General features: G+C 41.3%; 1 protein-coding gene across 1 annotated transcript; it reads left to right on the top strand.

The window, feature by feature from the left end:
* The first annotated feature begins 2,971 nt into the window (after window positions 1-2,971).
* klhl17 (kelch-like family member 17) lies at window positions 2,972-10,421 on the top strand. Its single transcript, XM_083895288.1, has 11 exons — window positions 2,972-3,200; window positions 3,958-4,079; window positions 4,163-4,384; window positions 5,677-5,793; window positions 5,881-6,094; window positions 6,315-6,459; window positions 6,683-6,850; window positions 6,959-7,047; window positions 8,109-8,182; window positions 8,316-8,497; window positions 10,127-10,421. Exons 1-11 carry the CDS (start codon window positions 2,987-2,989, stop codon window positions 10,353-10,355), a joined length of 1,776 nt encoding a protein of 591 aa, XP_083751414.1. The 5' UTR covers window positions 2,972-2,986; the 3' UTR covers window positions 10,356-10,421.
* Window positions 10,422-17,435: the final 7,014 nt, after the last annotated feature.

The following is a 17,435-nucleotide window of genomic DNA, read 5'->3' as shown; positions in this document are numbered from 1 at the left end:
GGTAATAAGCGAAAGTCAAATAATTTCTTTTGGTTGACAAAAAATAATAAAAGCATGATTTATAAAAAATAAAATAAAATAAAAAGTCGGCGAGCAGAGAAACCTTGAAATTTCACTGCCGAAGCCGTGTAGACAAGACCAAACAGTGTTTTGATGCTACACGTGAGGTTTTTAATTAAATGGTCAGCTGCTCTGGAATCAACCCATCGAAAAAAGATTGTCCATTTTAAGGATTTTGTCTGCAGTAGCTTCACGCAACTACAAAGCTGGGCAAGATTACGAACAGGAAGAAAGCAGCGCTGTCACATCGACACCGACGACGACTGGTGGTGAGGACTGGGTTTCATTCGCCTGTCAATGCAGAGCTAGCGTTAGCTAGTCAGTCCATACATAGCTCAGGGCATTTTGACTCGAAGCACTTTGACGTTGATTATATTTTGACAGAACATTGATGAGCACAAAGTCTTGTTTCCATGGGAAGGAATACCATGTCCGATTTAATACATTATTTGAGTTATAGTTAAATGTTCTTGTCCGGGCTAACCGAAGGAAGACATGGCCCAGATTTTGACCAATCACTGTGCTTCTAATCAACACCCCGCCTCTCGTGACGGCGTTGACGTGTTTATCGATCACACTTCCGGACTCTGATCAGACGAAAAGGGTTGCTTAAGGACGCATTTGCCCACTCAAAATAAATAAATTAACACCCACGGCAAACTATTAAAAATGCACTTATACATTTTTCCGTGTCTTTTCACCTTACTCCTGTTCTCCCGCTGTATCTCAATTCAACATTTACGAGCAGCCTTTATACGTTGACATCCAGTAGTGTGAGGTCCACCTTAAAAACCCAGTGTCAGCTGAAATGCATTTTTTTTTTTTTGCATTGACGTCAACCGCGTACAGCCACACAGCACAAAACAGACGCCTTTTTTCACATCCCCTATGCTTAAGTCAGAATGTGGACAGATAACCAGACACTCGTGCCGAGTTCCAACCAATTTGACTGCGACAGCTGCTGATTTATCTGCCATCATTGCGAGGAAGACACTGTGTCAGAGGATAACTGCAGCACAGCTATCGGTAAAGATTTGACACATTCATTCTCTGTAACGCTGCTCCTGCAGCTGATAGATGCTCGTATTCAAAATAGATGGAGTGGGGGGTTGGGGTTTCTCCAGATCACCTAAGGATGCTTATGCATGAATGGTAACATCCTTCACCCACACAACTACAAGCTTGTTTACACTGATGCTGTGTGGATGTCACATAAAGTTTTGAGCCACGCAGGGAGAGAGAGAACATTTTAATATACATGTCTGGGATGAACAGGACAAGTGCTTTACTCGGTTGGTTTTATCTGTGGCAGCAGTTGTGTTTGTTTTGTCTGTCCCAGCCCTCCTGAGCATCCCTGTGTCAGTCTTCAGTATTGTCTCATGTTATTTTCCTTGGGCATGAGAGCAGACTGTTCCCTCAGAGAGGAGGGAGGCTGCTGTGTTTTGCGGTCTGGTGTGTTTTGGAAAATGTAACCGAAAGCTAGACGCCAGGCAGCTGTTGTGACATTTGAGATGGTCCTCAATGGCAGAGCACAGAGTATTCAGTTGTAGAGGCGAGTGCCTCTGAGCAGATGGCGACATTATTATGATACACTGATCCCAATATTAAAACTAAATACCTTAAAACTTAAATAGAATCAATAGAATGACTTTAAATTAATTGATATGTGTCTCTTTAGTTTTGCCTGATTATTTGTTCTGGTTTCTAAAGCTGGGGTCTTAATAAAGACACTACTTGTTACAACATTTGTAAAGAGTAGTGTCTTTGTTGATAGGGGGATTTAAAATAAATATTATCGCACAAATAAAGGGCACAATTTAAATTCAGTTAGATTTGTATCATGCCAAATCACAACATACATTATCTCACTTTACATAGTAAAGCAGAAACCTTACAATATTATAGAGAGAGAAGGGAAACCCCAACAGTACACAATGTTCAAACACTAGGCATCAGTGGAGAGAGAAAAAAACTCCAAACAACCCCTTTTAAGAAGAAGAAATCTGGAACCGGACCACACTCAAAGCTGTGTGCGGTCATCTGCCTGGGCTGGTTGGGGTGAAACATTTTGAAATAACTGGAGAGTGTGTGGCACTGCAGGATGCACTAACTCAAATGGCAGGTCATGTTGTAAAACAATGCAATTTTAACCAGTCGGCTTCTGCTCATACTTTTCTACCTTTGTAAAGTATGACAATTAAGCATATGTGTGTGAAAATGTCTTCTTTGTTTATCGTCTTATACATGGGATGTTTTTCTAATTTAGCCCTCGCTGTGTGTACACCATACAGTAATCAGTAAACTCACAACAACTTACAAGATGCCTCGTGACAATGGTTATGCAACGGTCTGAAGTGTGTTCTCCATCTGAGAGCAAGGCAGCTGAGTGTACAACGAAAAAGGCCAACTCAGGCAACATCCATTCCTCCTACCCTGCCTACCCGAGGCTGCAGCTGGGGTGAGGTGGTGGTTTTACTGTGAATTCTGGCAGAGTTAAACTTGTTAGAAACCAGACAGTCTAACTGATGAGAGGCTTACGTTGATTTGATTCCTGTTTCAGTAATAATGCCCGCCGTCTGACTCTCTCTATTGTCATAATAAGATTTAATCAGTCTTGACACTGGGTGTCAAATAATGAGGCCAGTCAACCAACTACAGTTTGTGATGTAGTGGTGTTTCCGTCATGCTGATAGGCTTCCAGACTTAGCTGTCAAGGCGGATGTTGTCACACTAACAATAGGTACAATGATTGTCCAGGACATCTGTCATAACACCTGTAACCCTGCACAAAAACTAAGTCTCTTCAGATCCCACCAGGATTTCTTATAGTTTAATAATGTTGCTTTCGACTGACAGTCATATGTTTTTCTCTGGGTTCCAGTTGTCCAGAGTGCGACCAGGGTCCACGACTGCCACACCAGGCACCATGATGGAAGGGGGCATGCAGTTGCTGAACCGCGATGGCCACAGCATCTCGCACAACTCAAAGCGCCACTACCACGACTCCTTTGTGTCCATGAATAGGATGCGTCAACGTGGCTTGCTGTGTGACATTGTGCTCCATGTCTCCAACAAGGAAATCAAGGCACATAAAGTGGTGCTGGCATCCTGTAGCCCCTACTTCCACGCCATGTTTACCAGTAAGTGCAATCCATGTTGTCTCATTTATTACCGTTTCCACTTCAGTTTGTGCTTTTATTTGTGAAATCCATGAAACCCAGCATTATTGCATGCCTCACACATTCTAAGCCCTGACATCAAACTTTGCATTATTTTGCTCTGTTGCTCATAGTTTGATGAAACAACAATTCATGTGTGCAGTGAACGCCACCTCATCCATTCAGCATCACCGCTTCCTTCCCCCTCTTCCTGTCTGTGGCACAGGTGGTCAGATGAGGTGTGTGTTTGTCTCACATTTCCTCCAAATACAAGACCTTTGTTAGGTTACAATGTGTCTCCTGACAATTAGTTTTCTGGCTTTCAGACCCAGTTGCTGAGCCTCCTCTCACTTATCCGACCCTACCACTAATTGACTCATTTCAGCACAACCTGCTGATCTTTCATGATCACTGAAACAACAAAATCACAGCTCCCCATATAGATACTGTTTGTAATTTTGTCGAACTACTAGGAGATGAAACTGACCCTTTGTTCAACTGGAACGCCCACATTTCTCAACGGTGTATAGACTCAGACATTTCAAATGCCTCCACAGTTAAAACAACTGATAGAATGGTCTGACAAATGAGCTGTGCAGATATCAGGCAGCTGTACTGTATACATTAGGAGCTGCCATGTGTCAGCGTGATTGAAAAGGGAGGCAATTATATCAGCCAGATTTACAGATTAGAACTTGTGGGAAGAATGTAACCGCTGTCATTGTGTGTGGTCATGCAGATGAGATGTCAGAAAGTCGACAGACCCACGTGACCCTTCATGACATTGACCCACAGGCTCTGGAGCAGCTCATCCAGTATTCTTACACAGCTGAGATTGTGGTCGGAGAGGGAAATGTGCAGGTAAAGCAGAATACTTTTTTGATTTGACCTAAGTGCAAGAACACATTATAAACTAACTGTGTATTTCTACTTGTACTTGCCAGACATTGCTCCCAGCGGCGAGTCTGTTGCAGCTCAATGGGGTGCGGGACGCCTGCTGTAAGTTCCTCCTCAGCCAGCTGGACCCCTCCAACTGCCTGGGCATACGAGGCTTCGCTGACACGCACTCCTGCAGTGACCTGCTCAAGTCGGCACACAAGTATGTCCTACAGCACTTTGTGGAGGTGTCCAAGACAGAAGAATTTATGCTGCTGCCGCTGAAGCAGGTATGACTTTGGTGATCTGTTTCTCTCCTGCTATGTCTGCAACAAAATAGTGACTTTAGAGGAAGCAGCTTTAACAGATATGTGCATTGTAAAAAAAAATAGTCAATAGTAAATAACTAGAAATCTGCTCTCATTATTTTATTCAGTGTTGTTATATTCTGTAAGCACATAACTTGATTATAAAACATTTAAATGTAAAGGCTCCTGTCTGGAAGGTAAGCAATAGTTTATTTACTGAGCTAGATAGGTAAACATGAAAAAAGCAGCAAATTAGAAGTAAAGCAATTAAAAGTCTTAAAACCCTGCGTAAGTAATATCAACTAAGAATAACTGTGTTACAGTGGTGGAATTACTGATGTGAAACAACATAACACAAGATCAGCTAACTTGATGAATGAAAGCCAAGTGCTACTTTTACATTGCTTTAGGAGATGCTACGTCTATTTAATCATTCAGATTGTCATGCTGACATCCTGTTTTTCAGAAAAGTTTTATAATATAACTCATGGAAAACAGCAGTGAGTAAACGCAGTCAATCCAATACTTTCTTAGGAAGAAGTGCAGGTGACAGGTCACCTGTGTGTGTCTGTGTGTGTCTGTGTGTTCTACATAAATCGGACACACAGCAGTGACTCACTGCTTAGTTCGCTGAGGGTTTCTTTTTTGTTTCACCAGTTTATCGTTATTTATTCAGGCAGTGTTTCAGGAGAAATTGTTCTCCGTTGAGTAGAACAACAGTAAATTCCTAAACTAGAAGGATAAATTGCTGAAGTAGCCACATAACACCAGCTACTGTACTCGTGTGTTGTCAAAAGGGCACTCCTAAAAACGACAGTATTGTTTGTAAAGAAACCGCCCCAGTTAAATAAAGGTTAAATAAATGATTAAAGCAGGCAGGGTCCAAATTTAAACAAAAGGGGGGGCCCCACCACCAAAAGTCAACATAAGACCTGCTGACATTGAAAAGTTGGTTCTCAAGTCTAAGGGGAGTCATGTTCATGAGAAAAAAGTCTTGAAAAAGTCTTAAAAAGTTATTGAAATTAACTTCAGGAACTATGGAAGGGAATAAAGCAGCAGTGCGTTCAGCAAACAGAAACGAATGCTGTCTGTATCCAATGTAATTGCATTTCTGTGTTGACTGTGATCAGATCTGTCATTGTCCTGTGCATTTTTTTCTGTTTGCTCTCCTCAGAAAGTTACAGTTGAATTAAAGGCTCTGTAAATTTAAAATTCATTGTGGTAAATCATTATAAATAAAGTCTCTGCCCTTCTGCTTTGTCCTCCTTATCCAGGTCCTGGATTTGATCTCCAGCGATAATCTCAACGTGCCATCCGAAGAGGAAGTGTACCGGGCTGTACTGAGCTGGGTGAAACACGATATAGATGGACGCAGGCAACACGTACCTTGGGTAACTCTCAGAATTGTTTTGTTGTTTTGTTCCATCTGTAACACGACCCAAACTGACCAACCCCCATCATCCTCTGTTTACGGTCAGCTGATGAAGTGCGTACGGCTTCCTTTGCTGAGACGAGACTTTCTGATGAGTAACGTTGATACGGAACTGCTGGTGCGTCACCACTCGGAGTGCAAGGATCTGCTTATCGAGGCTCTGAAGTACCACCTGATGCCGGAGCAGCGCGGCGTCCTCAGCAACAGCCGGACGCGCCCGCGGCGATGTGAGGGTGCCAGTCCTGTGCTCTTCGCTGTTGGTCAGTTTTGCACCAACGAGAACGCAATTATTTTTTTATTTTTTTTATTATGCCATTTTCTTCTTTTCTATCACATCTCGCAAAGTTATGTTTTTTGTTTTGTTTTTTAATTTGGATATCTACTATAATTGTATCAGAAGTTTGATTTAGATTTGCTCACAACATGTCAACATTACTGCTTGAGTGTAAAGTTTATTTGTTTTAATTTTGTGTGATGCAGGTGGCGGTAGTTTGTTTGCCATTCATGGCGACTGCGAGGCTTATGACACCAGGACAGACCGCTGGCACATGGTGGCATCCATGTCTACTCGGCGGGCACGGGTGGGCGTGGCAGCCATTGGCCACAGACTCTACGCTGTTGGAGGGTGAGTAATAACAATCTTGATCAAATCTATTTAGGCCACCATCTCAACTCTTATTCAAACATGATTTTGTAAAGTAAACTCAACCTTACTTTAATCAAGAGGAAACTTGGCAAGTGGAATATAATCCTAGGTGCTCAAGTGCAAAATGAATTGCTTAGTCCTTCTGAAAAGTCTTTTAGTCCCTTTTAGAAAGGTCTTTTAAATTTGACTTGCCATGCCACAGGTACGATGGCACCTCAGACCTTGCAACCGTGGAGTCTTATGACCCCATCACCAATGCCTGGCAACCCGAGGTTTCCATGGGAACACGGCGGAGCTGCTTGGGCGTGGCTGTCCTTCATGGACTGCTGTACGCTGCAGGAGGTTATGACGGAGCTTCCTGTCTCAACAGGTATACATACGCAGACTGAATACTTACATTCTAGACCTGATCATTAAGACAGTTATAAACAATATAATCATAATTGAAGATGAACTAAGGCTTGTTGTCCTCACACAGTGCAGAACGTTATGACCCTCTGACCAGTACATGGACCTCAATTGCTGCCATGAGCACCCGTAGAAGATATGTCAGAGTTGCAACTCTGGGTAGGTAATTGCCAGAAAACATCACAAACTGCTCTGCCGATGTGTTTAACTTTCTACATTTAAATCACCAGGGAGTAGTACTGGGCAGTATACTGGTTTATACCGAAAACAACGGATATCGCAAGACCGGTTTATGAAAGATGGAACGTGGCGTAGCAATATACCTATTCACTGCTGCACCACACAAGCTTCAGGGCTTAGCTGAAGGAAGTAACTGTGATAGTAATTGCAGTAATGATCAATTGACTCCACCACCTTAGCAGAACACAGCAACAAGAATGTATACAGTTAAAGCCTTGTTTATGCTCGTGTGTGACACTGTGGCACGGTGCACTGAGGCGTTTATGTTCAACGTGTAGTTCGTTGCAGTATTAGCCTCAACAGCAGGGGGTGTACAACCATAATATTCAGTGAATAAGCAAGAAGTCAACAACATGGTGACCTGCGCTGCATCTATATACAACTTTAGCAGAGTTGTTTATTTGTTTATTTGGCTGTTTTGTTGCGGGATGCCTTTTTATCAATAAGTAACACAGATGACGTGCTATAAACACAAAAAATGAACGACACTAGAGATCTCGCTCAGTGCTCTCGGACAGAAGAGTCATACAAATGACAAGCGGACCTGCTTGACCCGAGTTGCCGCGCGCCGACAAAGTTACAAAAATTCAGAGGTGCACTACCAAGCATCGCGACACCTTTTGGAGCCGGGGCACCCGGCCCGACACAGGATATGTCATTTTTGTTGCGTGCACAGGACGGTGACCATAAACCTAGCTTAACACACTCACACTCAGTTGTGCTGCTCCTTCTCTTGCTCGACCACTCGTGCAAGACGAGCACACATACACTCGCTCAGCTGTGCCTCTCTTTCTCGCTTGAGCACTCACTCATGCTCATGCATTAAAAATACCGTTGTACATTGTGAAACAGTAAAAATTTAGATATGTTACATTTGTGATGGGGTCATACCACCCCAGCACTGCCAGGGGAGTTACCACTTTGGTATTCAAATCCTAATATTTACATTCTGTGAGTGTTTACTCCCTTTTCCTCTCCAGATGGCAGCTTGTATGCAGTGGGAGGTTATGACAGCTCCTCTCATCTTGCAACAGTGGAGAAATATGACCCTCAGGTAAAATGTTTACTCTTAAATTTATCATCAAACTAATGTCTGTTGCCAGGTTTGGATCAGCAGAAGAAACAAAACCATGACATTATGGGTGACTATACACGTGTGACCTCATTTCTCTTGATGTTATAAACAGAGCAACACATGGACTGCCATTGCCAACATGCTCAGTCGGCGCAGCAGTGCTGGGGTCGCTGTGTTGGATGGCATGCTTTATGTCGCAGGAGGCAACGACGGCACCAGCTGCTTGAACTCCGTGGAGCGGTTCAACCCCAAAACCAACACGTGGGAAGGAGTGGCCCCCATGAACATACGCAGGTTAGTCTGGAGCCAGAATCCAAAACAATAAAAAAGAGAACATGATGAAAAAGGCAGCAAATACTAACATGTGCGACTGTCGGCACTTACTTAAGAGAATGCGGTAAGAGAATGGTTCTACAATAGAAATACACAGAGGCTTATTGTAAGAGATCAGAGCCACCAGAGTGGACTAGATGGCTGCTTACATCCACCAAAAAACCAAAACCACAAGCCCTGCTTGTTTTATTACAAAGGCAGAGATGCCACTTGAAAATTGAAATTTAAACACTAAAGAAAATGAGCATGCTAATGGACTCTGATGCTCAGTCACTCATTATAAGCTTCTAATCAACTTGTTGTATTACAATCTATAGAGGGATTTGCAGCATGTCCTTTTTTGACCTGGCACATTTGAACAGAGATGGATTAAAACTAGAAGGGCTGATGGCATATGACAAAGAACCTGGCATCTAGGGAATTGAATTAAATTATTTACACCTACGCCAACTGAGCCATCAGGAAACCTTGAGGTTCTACGATGCCAAGTGCACAGGGTCTACTGAGAATGTGAGAAATTAACTTTATCTTCTTTTTTGCTTTTTAACAAAGCTTAGGTCAAAATGGTTGGATGGTCCTAAACCTCAGTGTTGCCTCAATTTAGCCAGAAGATAAAATCTCTTCTGACGTGTGATACGGAATCTGCATCAGGGAGGGAGATTTACAGACCTATCAGTCTAGGACCTAATGATACATCAGCAAATTCAGTTATTTCTCACATAAACACATTATTGTACAACATTCGTAGTGAGGACACACAAAGATGTAATGCATGGCCTTATCCTTACAATTAAATTGCACCCTTTAACCTGATCCTAATTCTAACCCTAAACCTAAAGTCATCCCTAAAACCCTTTTAAGTTGTGAGGACCAAGACACATTTTGCTATTTTGCTTTGCCTGTATATTTTAAATAAAAATAACCCATTACACTGTAGTATAGCCTGTAATCAGACATACAGTATTATATATAGCATTTTAACGTGATCCAGCTCAAGACCTGAAGACCCTTCCCACATATCTTTGTATACAGAATAAAGACATCCCTTCCCTGAATAGTTGATGTAAAAATGGATAATGTCTTGTCTGTGATGTTTTCCCAGCCTCTGGAGTACACTGACAACGGTTGAGTGTGCAGCTCCATGAATGCGTTAATCATCGAAGTGCTTTTCTTATTAAATTGCCAAAATGCTCCACTTAACACCGAACATCACTCATCTGTCACTTCTGTAAAGCCACGTTAGCTCACTTAATATTCATTTATTTTTGTAATGGCTCCGAGTCAAATTAATCTTGATCCTGTGTGGACTTTGGAAAATCAACAAATCATTTTTGGTGATGGTAAATGATAATTTTCCTCTTTTTATTGCGCCTTCCATCAAATAATTCCATTATTCTTCAGGTCCTCCGTTAGGATTAATAATTAAGTTAATATTATTGACACATATTGATTTTTTTTATCACTGTAGATTGATGATCAAGCTTTTTAAATTAATATAGCAGTTATTGTTTCATTTATAATTCCAATCCACACTCAATACAACAGATGTCAGTTGGTTCTTTATAATAATTAATTCAATCTGTTTTCCAGGAGCACACATGACCTGGTGGCTATGGACGGCTGGTTATACGCAGTGGGAGGAAACGACGGCAGTTCCAGTCTCAACTCCATCGAAAAGTACAACCCGCGCAGCAACAAATGGGTGGCCGCGTCCTGCATGTTCACAAGGCGCAGCAGTGTGGGTGTGGCTGTGCTGGAGCTGCTGAATTTCCCGCCGCCCTCCTCACCCACCCTCTCAGTTTCCTCCACCAGCCTTTGACACGGGGTCACTACTTGGCTGAGCTCAGCCTCTGCTGCTACAGCCCAGGCTGGCTCTGGGAAGAGACGCAACTGCTCTGTTTGAGATGAGCTGGAGGAGGAAGAGGACAGATGTGGGAAAATAAACGGGCGGTCGGCAGCTTGTGGATGCCTGAGCGTCGACTGTACAGCTCCACCAGCTTCCACCCTCCTCGAGTACAGAGATATTACTCAGTAAAGAAGCAAAAACTGTTCTCTCCTCAACTTCCTCTTCCTCTCACTTACACTCCAGTGTTTGATACACTCATCGTAAAACATGGTGGGCACTACTGTAATGTGTAATGTAACAGTTTTGGGTTTGGTGTTGCCGTCTTCTGCAAATTTTTTTATTTATATGTCAGGATTTGTTTGTTATTTTATGTATACAAAAGAAAAAACTGAATGAATTTGCTTTTGGAATGTAGCATTTGAAGTTATACCATGCATGTTTAAGTACTGGCACTGACTCCCCAACAGGAGACTAAAATGTTGTAGTGCTGCTGTGTTGCACTAGGTGGCAGTAAGAGGCAATGTTATCAACCAATTCTTTCCACATTACAAAAGAGCATGGATACCAATGTCATAGTACAGCTCGGCCCTCAGAATATTATTCAAAGGCAAAGCTGTTATGATGAAATATATGTATTCATAAAATATTTAAATTGACATTGTTTAACAAAAAAAGCTTATATATTGAAACAAATCAGATCTATGACTATTTAAGAGTGATTTTAATATATATATATATATATATATATAACGTGTGTAATGTGCATATCGTCATTGGAAATGACAAAGAGAATGTCAGTGTGAGAGAGGTCGTTGTTCAGTCTGTGTGCGTTTGCGTCTGAGAGAACTGAGAGTTGCATTTTGACATGCAGCAGTTCATTTGCATTGCTTAATATTTCCTCACTGCCACAGTTAAGACCTCACATGAAAGTGAACCACGATACATTTGTGCTAAAGGCTTAATTCCCTTGCAAGTGTAAAAAGATATAGATGTGCGTGTAGTCATCGCACATGAATCGGCTTAAAATGACATTAAAGCAGCAAGTTCTACTGTAGTTCACCTTCAGCATCTCAATATTTGACTTGAATGAGTAATGTTGACACTTGGTGCTGTCATATTTCCTGTAACACTATCAAGTGTAATGTCTCCTCCTCATATTACCTCATTTTTGAAGTTGAACTAGAAACAACATTTTGATTAATCACAAGTACACATGCAGCTTTAGAACCTGTGAGGTGTGATTCTGGAGTTTCTGAAATGGATCATTTTAAGTCATGGGATTTAGTTCAGCTCATAAGTGATTCAGTGATACCATGCCAGACTTCTGGGAAGTTGCCTTTTTTTCCTTATTTTGAAGGATTTCGTTTTTCAGTTTTATTTTGTTGATCTAAATCTACCTTAAATTTAATTTGCGCGTTCGAGAGGACCCTGTAGAATGGAGGCTGTGATGGTTAATTGGAGATGCTGTTGTGGTGTAAAGTTAATGTGAGCAGAGACAAACTTGAAGAATAATGTGCACAAAACCACTTAAAACTTGGGCCTCCATTCTGCTAATTGAACTGTAAATAAAACAATTGCTTAAGTTATGGATGTGCAATTTCAATGTGACGGTATCTTATTTTTTTATAGTTTGTGTTAAATGTGGTGATGATTGTTTATTTATATTTGTTATTTATGAGAAACCTTAAAATATTGAATTTTGCACTATTGTGAAATGGAGCAATACTTAACACTGTAAAAAAAATGAAATAAAGCTGTTTTCAAATGTGATTATTTATTTGCATACAGACTGACCGGAAGATAGAAATCCATATTCTGGAAGCATCAGGTTTTATGGCTGCATCTGAGCGTATTAGTGACATGTCGCTCTAGAAAGAGAGGCCGTTAAACGTCCAATGGAAACACACAAAAACACATGCGCACACGAAAGATTGTGTTGCTAACAGTGTTTGTTGCTAGGCTCACCATACACTGTTGCCTGGTACCTTCCTAACATACTCCTGTCACGGTGATCTAAGCAGACAGCTGAACACTCTCACTTTACCCCTCTTGACCTCAGGCACATGGCATTCACACCTGTGGCTGCCTCTGCTTGCACTCAAACCTATGAACTTCCACTCTCAACACAAGCAGGCCAATTACAGTGCACAGAAAAAGCAGAAATACCACAAGCTTTGAATGAGACAAAAGGTTTAAGCAAGATTAACTAGATTTTGTAAACAATGCATGAGGAAATGTAAAGGCCTGTGTGCATTTAAATGGAAGTTGCAAAACAACACAGATTGTTGGTGACACACAAATGCAAAATGATTGAAAGAAACAGGAGAAAGTCAACCCAGCAAAGTATGTTGACATGCACAGTTTAATCGAGCTACGGTGGTATTCTGAGTACGACAGACAATAAGACATGCAGAGGAGAAAAATGATTTATTGTAAATCTGACTCTGGTGCCGAAATCTTTCTATAAGCTAGTTACTATAGAATCAGCTTCCTGTTGACCTTCCACAGAAAAACAAGTAGTGAATGGCAAGATGGACTGTAGTTCTGTATGTTTGGTACCTGCTGTACATTACGTTAATCATGATATAAATTTGATGGAGCATTGCTCTTGTGGTCGCTGTGCTGTCAGAAGAAAGATGCCGCCGCCCCCGTATGATTCCCGGCAACAGTACTGCAGTCTATACGCCATCGAATTCTATTTCCGGGTCAAAGACCGGGTAGGAAATGTTGTCTGACTCCAGTCCGACTAAAGGCCACATTATACTTCTCCGACTGCGTATGCGTTATCCGTCTGCGTCACCACGGAGACGCCTCGAGCATTTATACTTCTGCGTCGTGGTGACGGACACTCGCTGCAATTTCCCGCCCGATCAGTAGGGGTCGCTGCGCAAGGTTGTTGTGCTTCTGGGTACAGTGAGCAATGGCGTCCGAGAAAGAAAGAGAGAGAAAGACTGCTGTTGTTGAAAAAGTGGCCGTTTCTCACTTTTCTGTGTCACGGAACGCAGTTTTAAGATAATTTGAGGCGAGAAATTGGCCATTTAGAGTCTAAACATGTGCTGTGTGTGTTAAGATATGACGTATTTATAGTTCGGCAGCGGCGTTATCGGCGGGGATCAGCTCCGCCTCTGTCAGGACGCCCGGAGCGCACTGAGAGCCGGCACAGAGCAGCTTAGCTCGGCCTGTCCTGAGGACCAATCGCAGCTCTTGCCGTCTCCGTAGTCCCTTGACGGAGTGACGGACACTTAAAAAATATTCCGTGCACCCGGAGACGACGCAGAGGCTCTTCGACAGGTTCTGCGTTGACGCAGAGGACTCTGCGTAGCTACGCAGAGCACTTTACGCAGGAGTATAAATTGGGCTTTAGTGAATACATGCAGGAGTAATCGGACTATGAATCGCATTATCCAGGTATTTTAGTCCAACGAAGACAAGCTCGATTTTAGTTGGACTAAAGTGTTTACATGATATTTTAGTCCAGAAAACCGAATTATTGTCTTAGTTCGACTAAAGTTGAACTTTTAACATGCACGTAAACACACCGAATGCTGTGAGGAAGACACATATTCTGCAGCTTTGTCTCACACACACACACAAAGGTTTTTCATTTATTTTTTTAACTAATCATCATACACAGTTACCGTGTTACTGTCTCACTTTACTACTGTAGCTGTTATGCATCCGGCATTTCCATCAATTCAAAGCAGTGTGGTAATGTGGCCACAGAAACGCACAGAGAGACTTGCGTACTGAAGTTTACTCAGCATTGTGTGAACTCATTTGGCAATGGTTCGAATTTGATGGACATCCGTTTAGATTTAAAAGTTACATACTATAGCTTTAAAGTGGGCAACCCAACATTGGTGTTAACATGCTTTGCTACCCAAAAACTGGTAAAAGTTTATAGTTTCCTTCATAGACCAAGAAGAACAAGTGGAGTAGTTCTGACATGTTTCTGGCAAAGTTTCCCACCTGACAGTGAAGTTTGAACTGAAACTAAAATATTGATGTGTTCTAGTAAGAAGAATTTATTTCCCTCCGTGTCACTAATTGCTGTGGCAGTGAATCACCTTTGCTGCTATGCAGACAGCAATACGTTTACAGACCGTCTCCTCCTTCCCTTGGTTTCAGCCATTGTCATGGTCTTATTGGGCCACGGAAATGCTGTCACCCTCTCTGAATGGTCTGAGGTGTCAACTACACAACTACAGCTTCTATGAGAGGACATGCACTACTTCGCCTGCTACTTAAGATAAGATAAGAGTAGGCTTGTACTAGAAAATCATTCGGCTCCATGAAAACTGTTTTCACACAAACAGACACTGGATGGACAAAATAGTGACATAATATCTCTGCTCTAATGTCACAATTGAAATTGTACATATTAATCTGTGGGATTGAACTTTAAAACGCTTGGAATTTTAATTACATCTACATTATTTCATCATCAGAAGCTTTGAAGGGGCCACAAACCCATCCCAAACTCTTCAAAAAATGGTAATGTGGAATAGAAAAATCACTGAACCACCAGTCACTATATATTTTGGTCCATCAAAACACCTTCAACTTTATAGTCTCTACTTATGGTTTGCCTTATTTTATATATTTGATTTAACATGACCAGGATAATCCCATTGAGATTGCAAATCTCTTTTCTGAGGGTGTCCTGTCCAAGAGGCAGCAGCAACAACAAACACACACATCCACAAAAGAACTCATCCAAAATACAAAAAAGGCAGCTCATTTAATGTATGTACTGTATGTGAATGTTTAACCTTCTTCCATCAACCTGCCTGGGGACTACATATGTAAATTTGCTACTGAATATCATGTTTGTCTTTGGGGGATTCCCACAGTCTCTCAGACATTTAAACCCTCTGTTCTAAGCCTGTCATACATGCATACATACATGTATTATCTGGCACTCATGCGTTCACAGCTCAGCACACAGTCTCCCACTCAGTATCTGCTATGTTTGGGAGAAATTACTCAAAGATCTTATGCGAGCAAAGGGCAGTAATCCGGAGCCACTGGCTGTTTGTTATGACTATCTACAATACAATATACTCAGAAAATAGACTTAAGGAAATAAGTAACAATTCCCAGTATCTTAGATTTTATCTTTTGCTTTTGCATTCCTGATGCTTTCCAGAAATTCCCAATGATTATCCAGCAAAAAAGTAAAGTAAAGTTAGATTTTTTTTCTAAATAACTTAATTCCTTTCATGGGTCGGTTTGAGATTTTTTTGTCCCTGCCCATTGCCAAAATCAGTTCTCAGTCACAGCATTCCCTGTCATTTCGTGTGGATCTTGATGTACATATTTGTACATATTTGCTTGCGTGGCATTTCTACATGCACTGTAATAACACAAGCTTGTAGTCAGTGACAAAATGGGCACATGTAGACACTGAAATACTAAAATGTGTTTTTGACAGAACTTGTCTTCAAAGAAGGTCCGAGGTCCAATTAAGAATTCTTTATGGCCGTCATGTGTGAGAACTTTGGCACGTCCGAGTCTCTGTTGGACACCTGATGTTGGGGGCCTCATACCTCAACTCGGTTTTAGTGGCCTGAGGTGTGAATTTAGCACCACAGCTCTCACCCACTGAGTCTGGATAAACACAAATGAATGACTTCTCGGGAGAGTCAAAGTTCAGCCCACCATACGTGGAGGGAATTCCATGATGAAAATGCATTTTATGTTTCTGGTTTTCAACAGATGCACATCTGATAAAATTTAACTGGTGATTTCAACTTCAAGGAAAAGACAAATTCAATATAATCTGCTCATACCCGTTACATAAGGCCTTAGTAAAGCAGAGAGGGCCTTACTGAGACACTCTAACACACCAAATGTAAATAGTTTTAGGAAACTGCTCATTCAGGAATTGTCGGCCCCGCTGTATGAAACAGAAACGAGAATTAGCTGTTTGTTCAGCGTTGCTTTGGGCAAAGTATTTTCCTGGTATTTCCCTTTTCTATTGAGCAATGTTACACAAAAGTAAGGGAATGAGACCTACCATTGTGAATTTACCCAATATATGTTACATATAACAACAGGCACACTTGTTACTAAAGTCTACTTTACACAACCCAATTTTCGCAGTTGGGACATGACTGGTAGTCACTAAATTTCAAATATTTGAATTTGTTTTGGTTACAAGTTTACAAACTTTTTAAACAGCTAATAAGCTACAAAGTCTTGCAAATCTTGGACTTCAACATTTAGCCAATGCCAATATAATGAGTGTCTGCCCTGAAAAGTACAGATAAGAACAATTCCAGACAGTTCCTGAGAGGTTGTCAAGACTGACGGAAGGTATGATTCATCCTCTGGGAAAATTGAATGAATAAATGTTGCAAAGGTCACCCTCTCAATATTTGTTTTTATAACATGGTGGGAATACTATGTCTGGGCACAGGTTTAGCCACTGTCAGTTTTGTAAACAACACAGAGAAGCTTCCTTGAATGACTGAATTGCGAAATCTGGGAATAGGTGGATTCTGCTGTAATCTTGCATCATGATACACTTTACACCAGAAACTGGATTTACTTGACAGAAGGAAAAAAAAAATCACCTGTTTGTTTTGTGTTTGATTGTCTTCCTCAAGGAATACTGCGACAGAGCAGTGAGTCACTGTTGTCTGCATGTATTTTCAAGTTCATTTTACTGCTTGACATCATGGGACGAATGACGTGCATCACAGTGCCAGGTACAGTTGGATTTCCCAGTAAAAAGCCAAAGTTAAATACAAAACAAAAAGAACCTCGGAGGATCACACATAATAAAAGTGAAAATATATCTCTGTCTGTCTGTCTATCCCGAGCCTTTAATGTTATGCTGATTCCTGTTAAATGAGTACAACGTAAAGTTTATTTAAGTTTACTATTTTGGATTTAATTTTAGTGCCATTTTAAATGTTACAGTTTTTAAATGTAGGATTACAAAATAGGGCTTGATTGAGGTCAACAAAGTCAGACAGCTACTGCTGCAAAGATACATTAAACAGTTCGAGAGTGTGAGGATTATCACTATACCACAATTTAGACTTA

Source organism: Microchirus variegatus (genome assembly GCF_963457635.1).
Source record: "Microchirus variegatus genome assembly, chromosome: 9".
NCBI classification, from domain to species: domain Eukaryota; kingdom Metazoa; phylum Chordata; class Actinopteri; order Pleuronectiformes; family Soleidae; genus Microchirus; species Microchirus variegatus.
This window is presented reverse-complemented; position numbering and strand designations above follow the sequence as displayed.

Excerpts from the sequence above, each read along its gene's own strand:
- klhl17 (XM_083895288.1), top strand. The coding sequence starts at position 2,987 with ATGATGGAAGGGGGCATGCAGTTGCTGAACCGCGATGGCCACAGCATC. Across the intron at positions 3,201-3,957 it reads CTTCCACGCCATGTTTACCA|ATGAGATGTCAGAAAGTCGA; the intron begins GTAAGTGCAATC and ends GTGGTCATGCAG. Across the intron at positions 6,460-6,682 it reads AGACTCTACGCTGTTGGAGG|GTACGATGGCACCTCAGACC; the intron begins GTGAGTAATAAC and ends GCCATGCCACAG.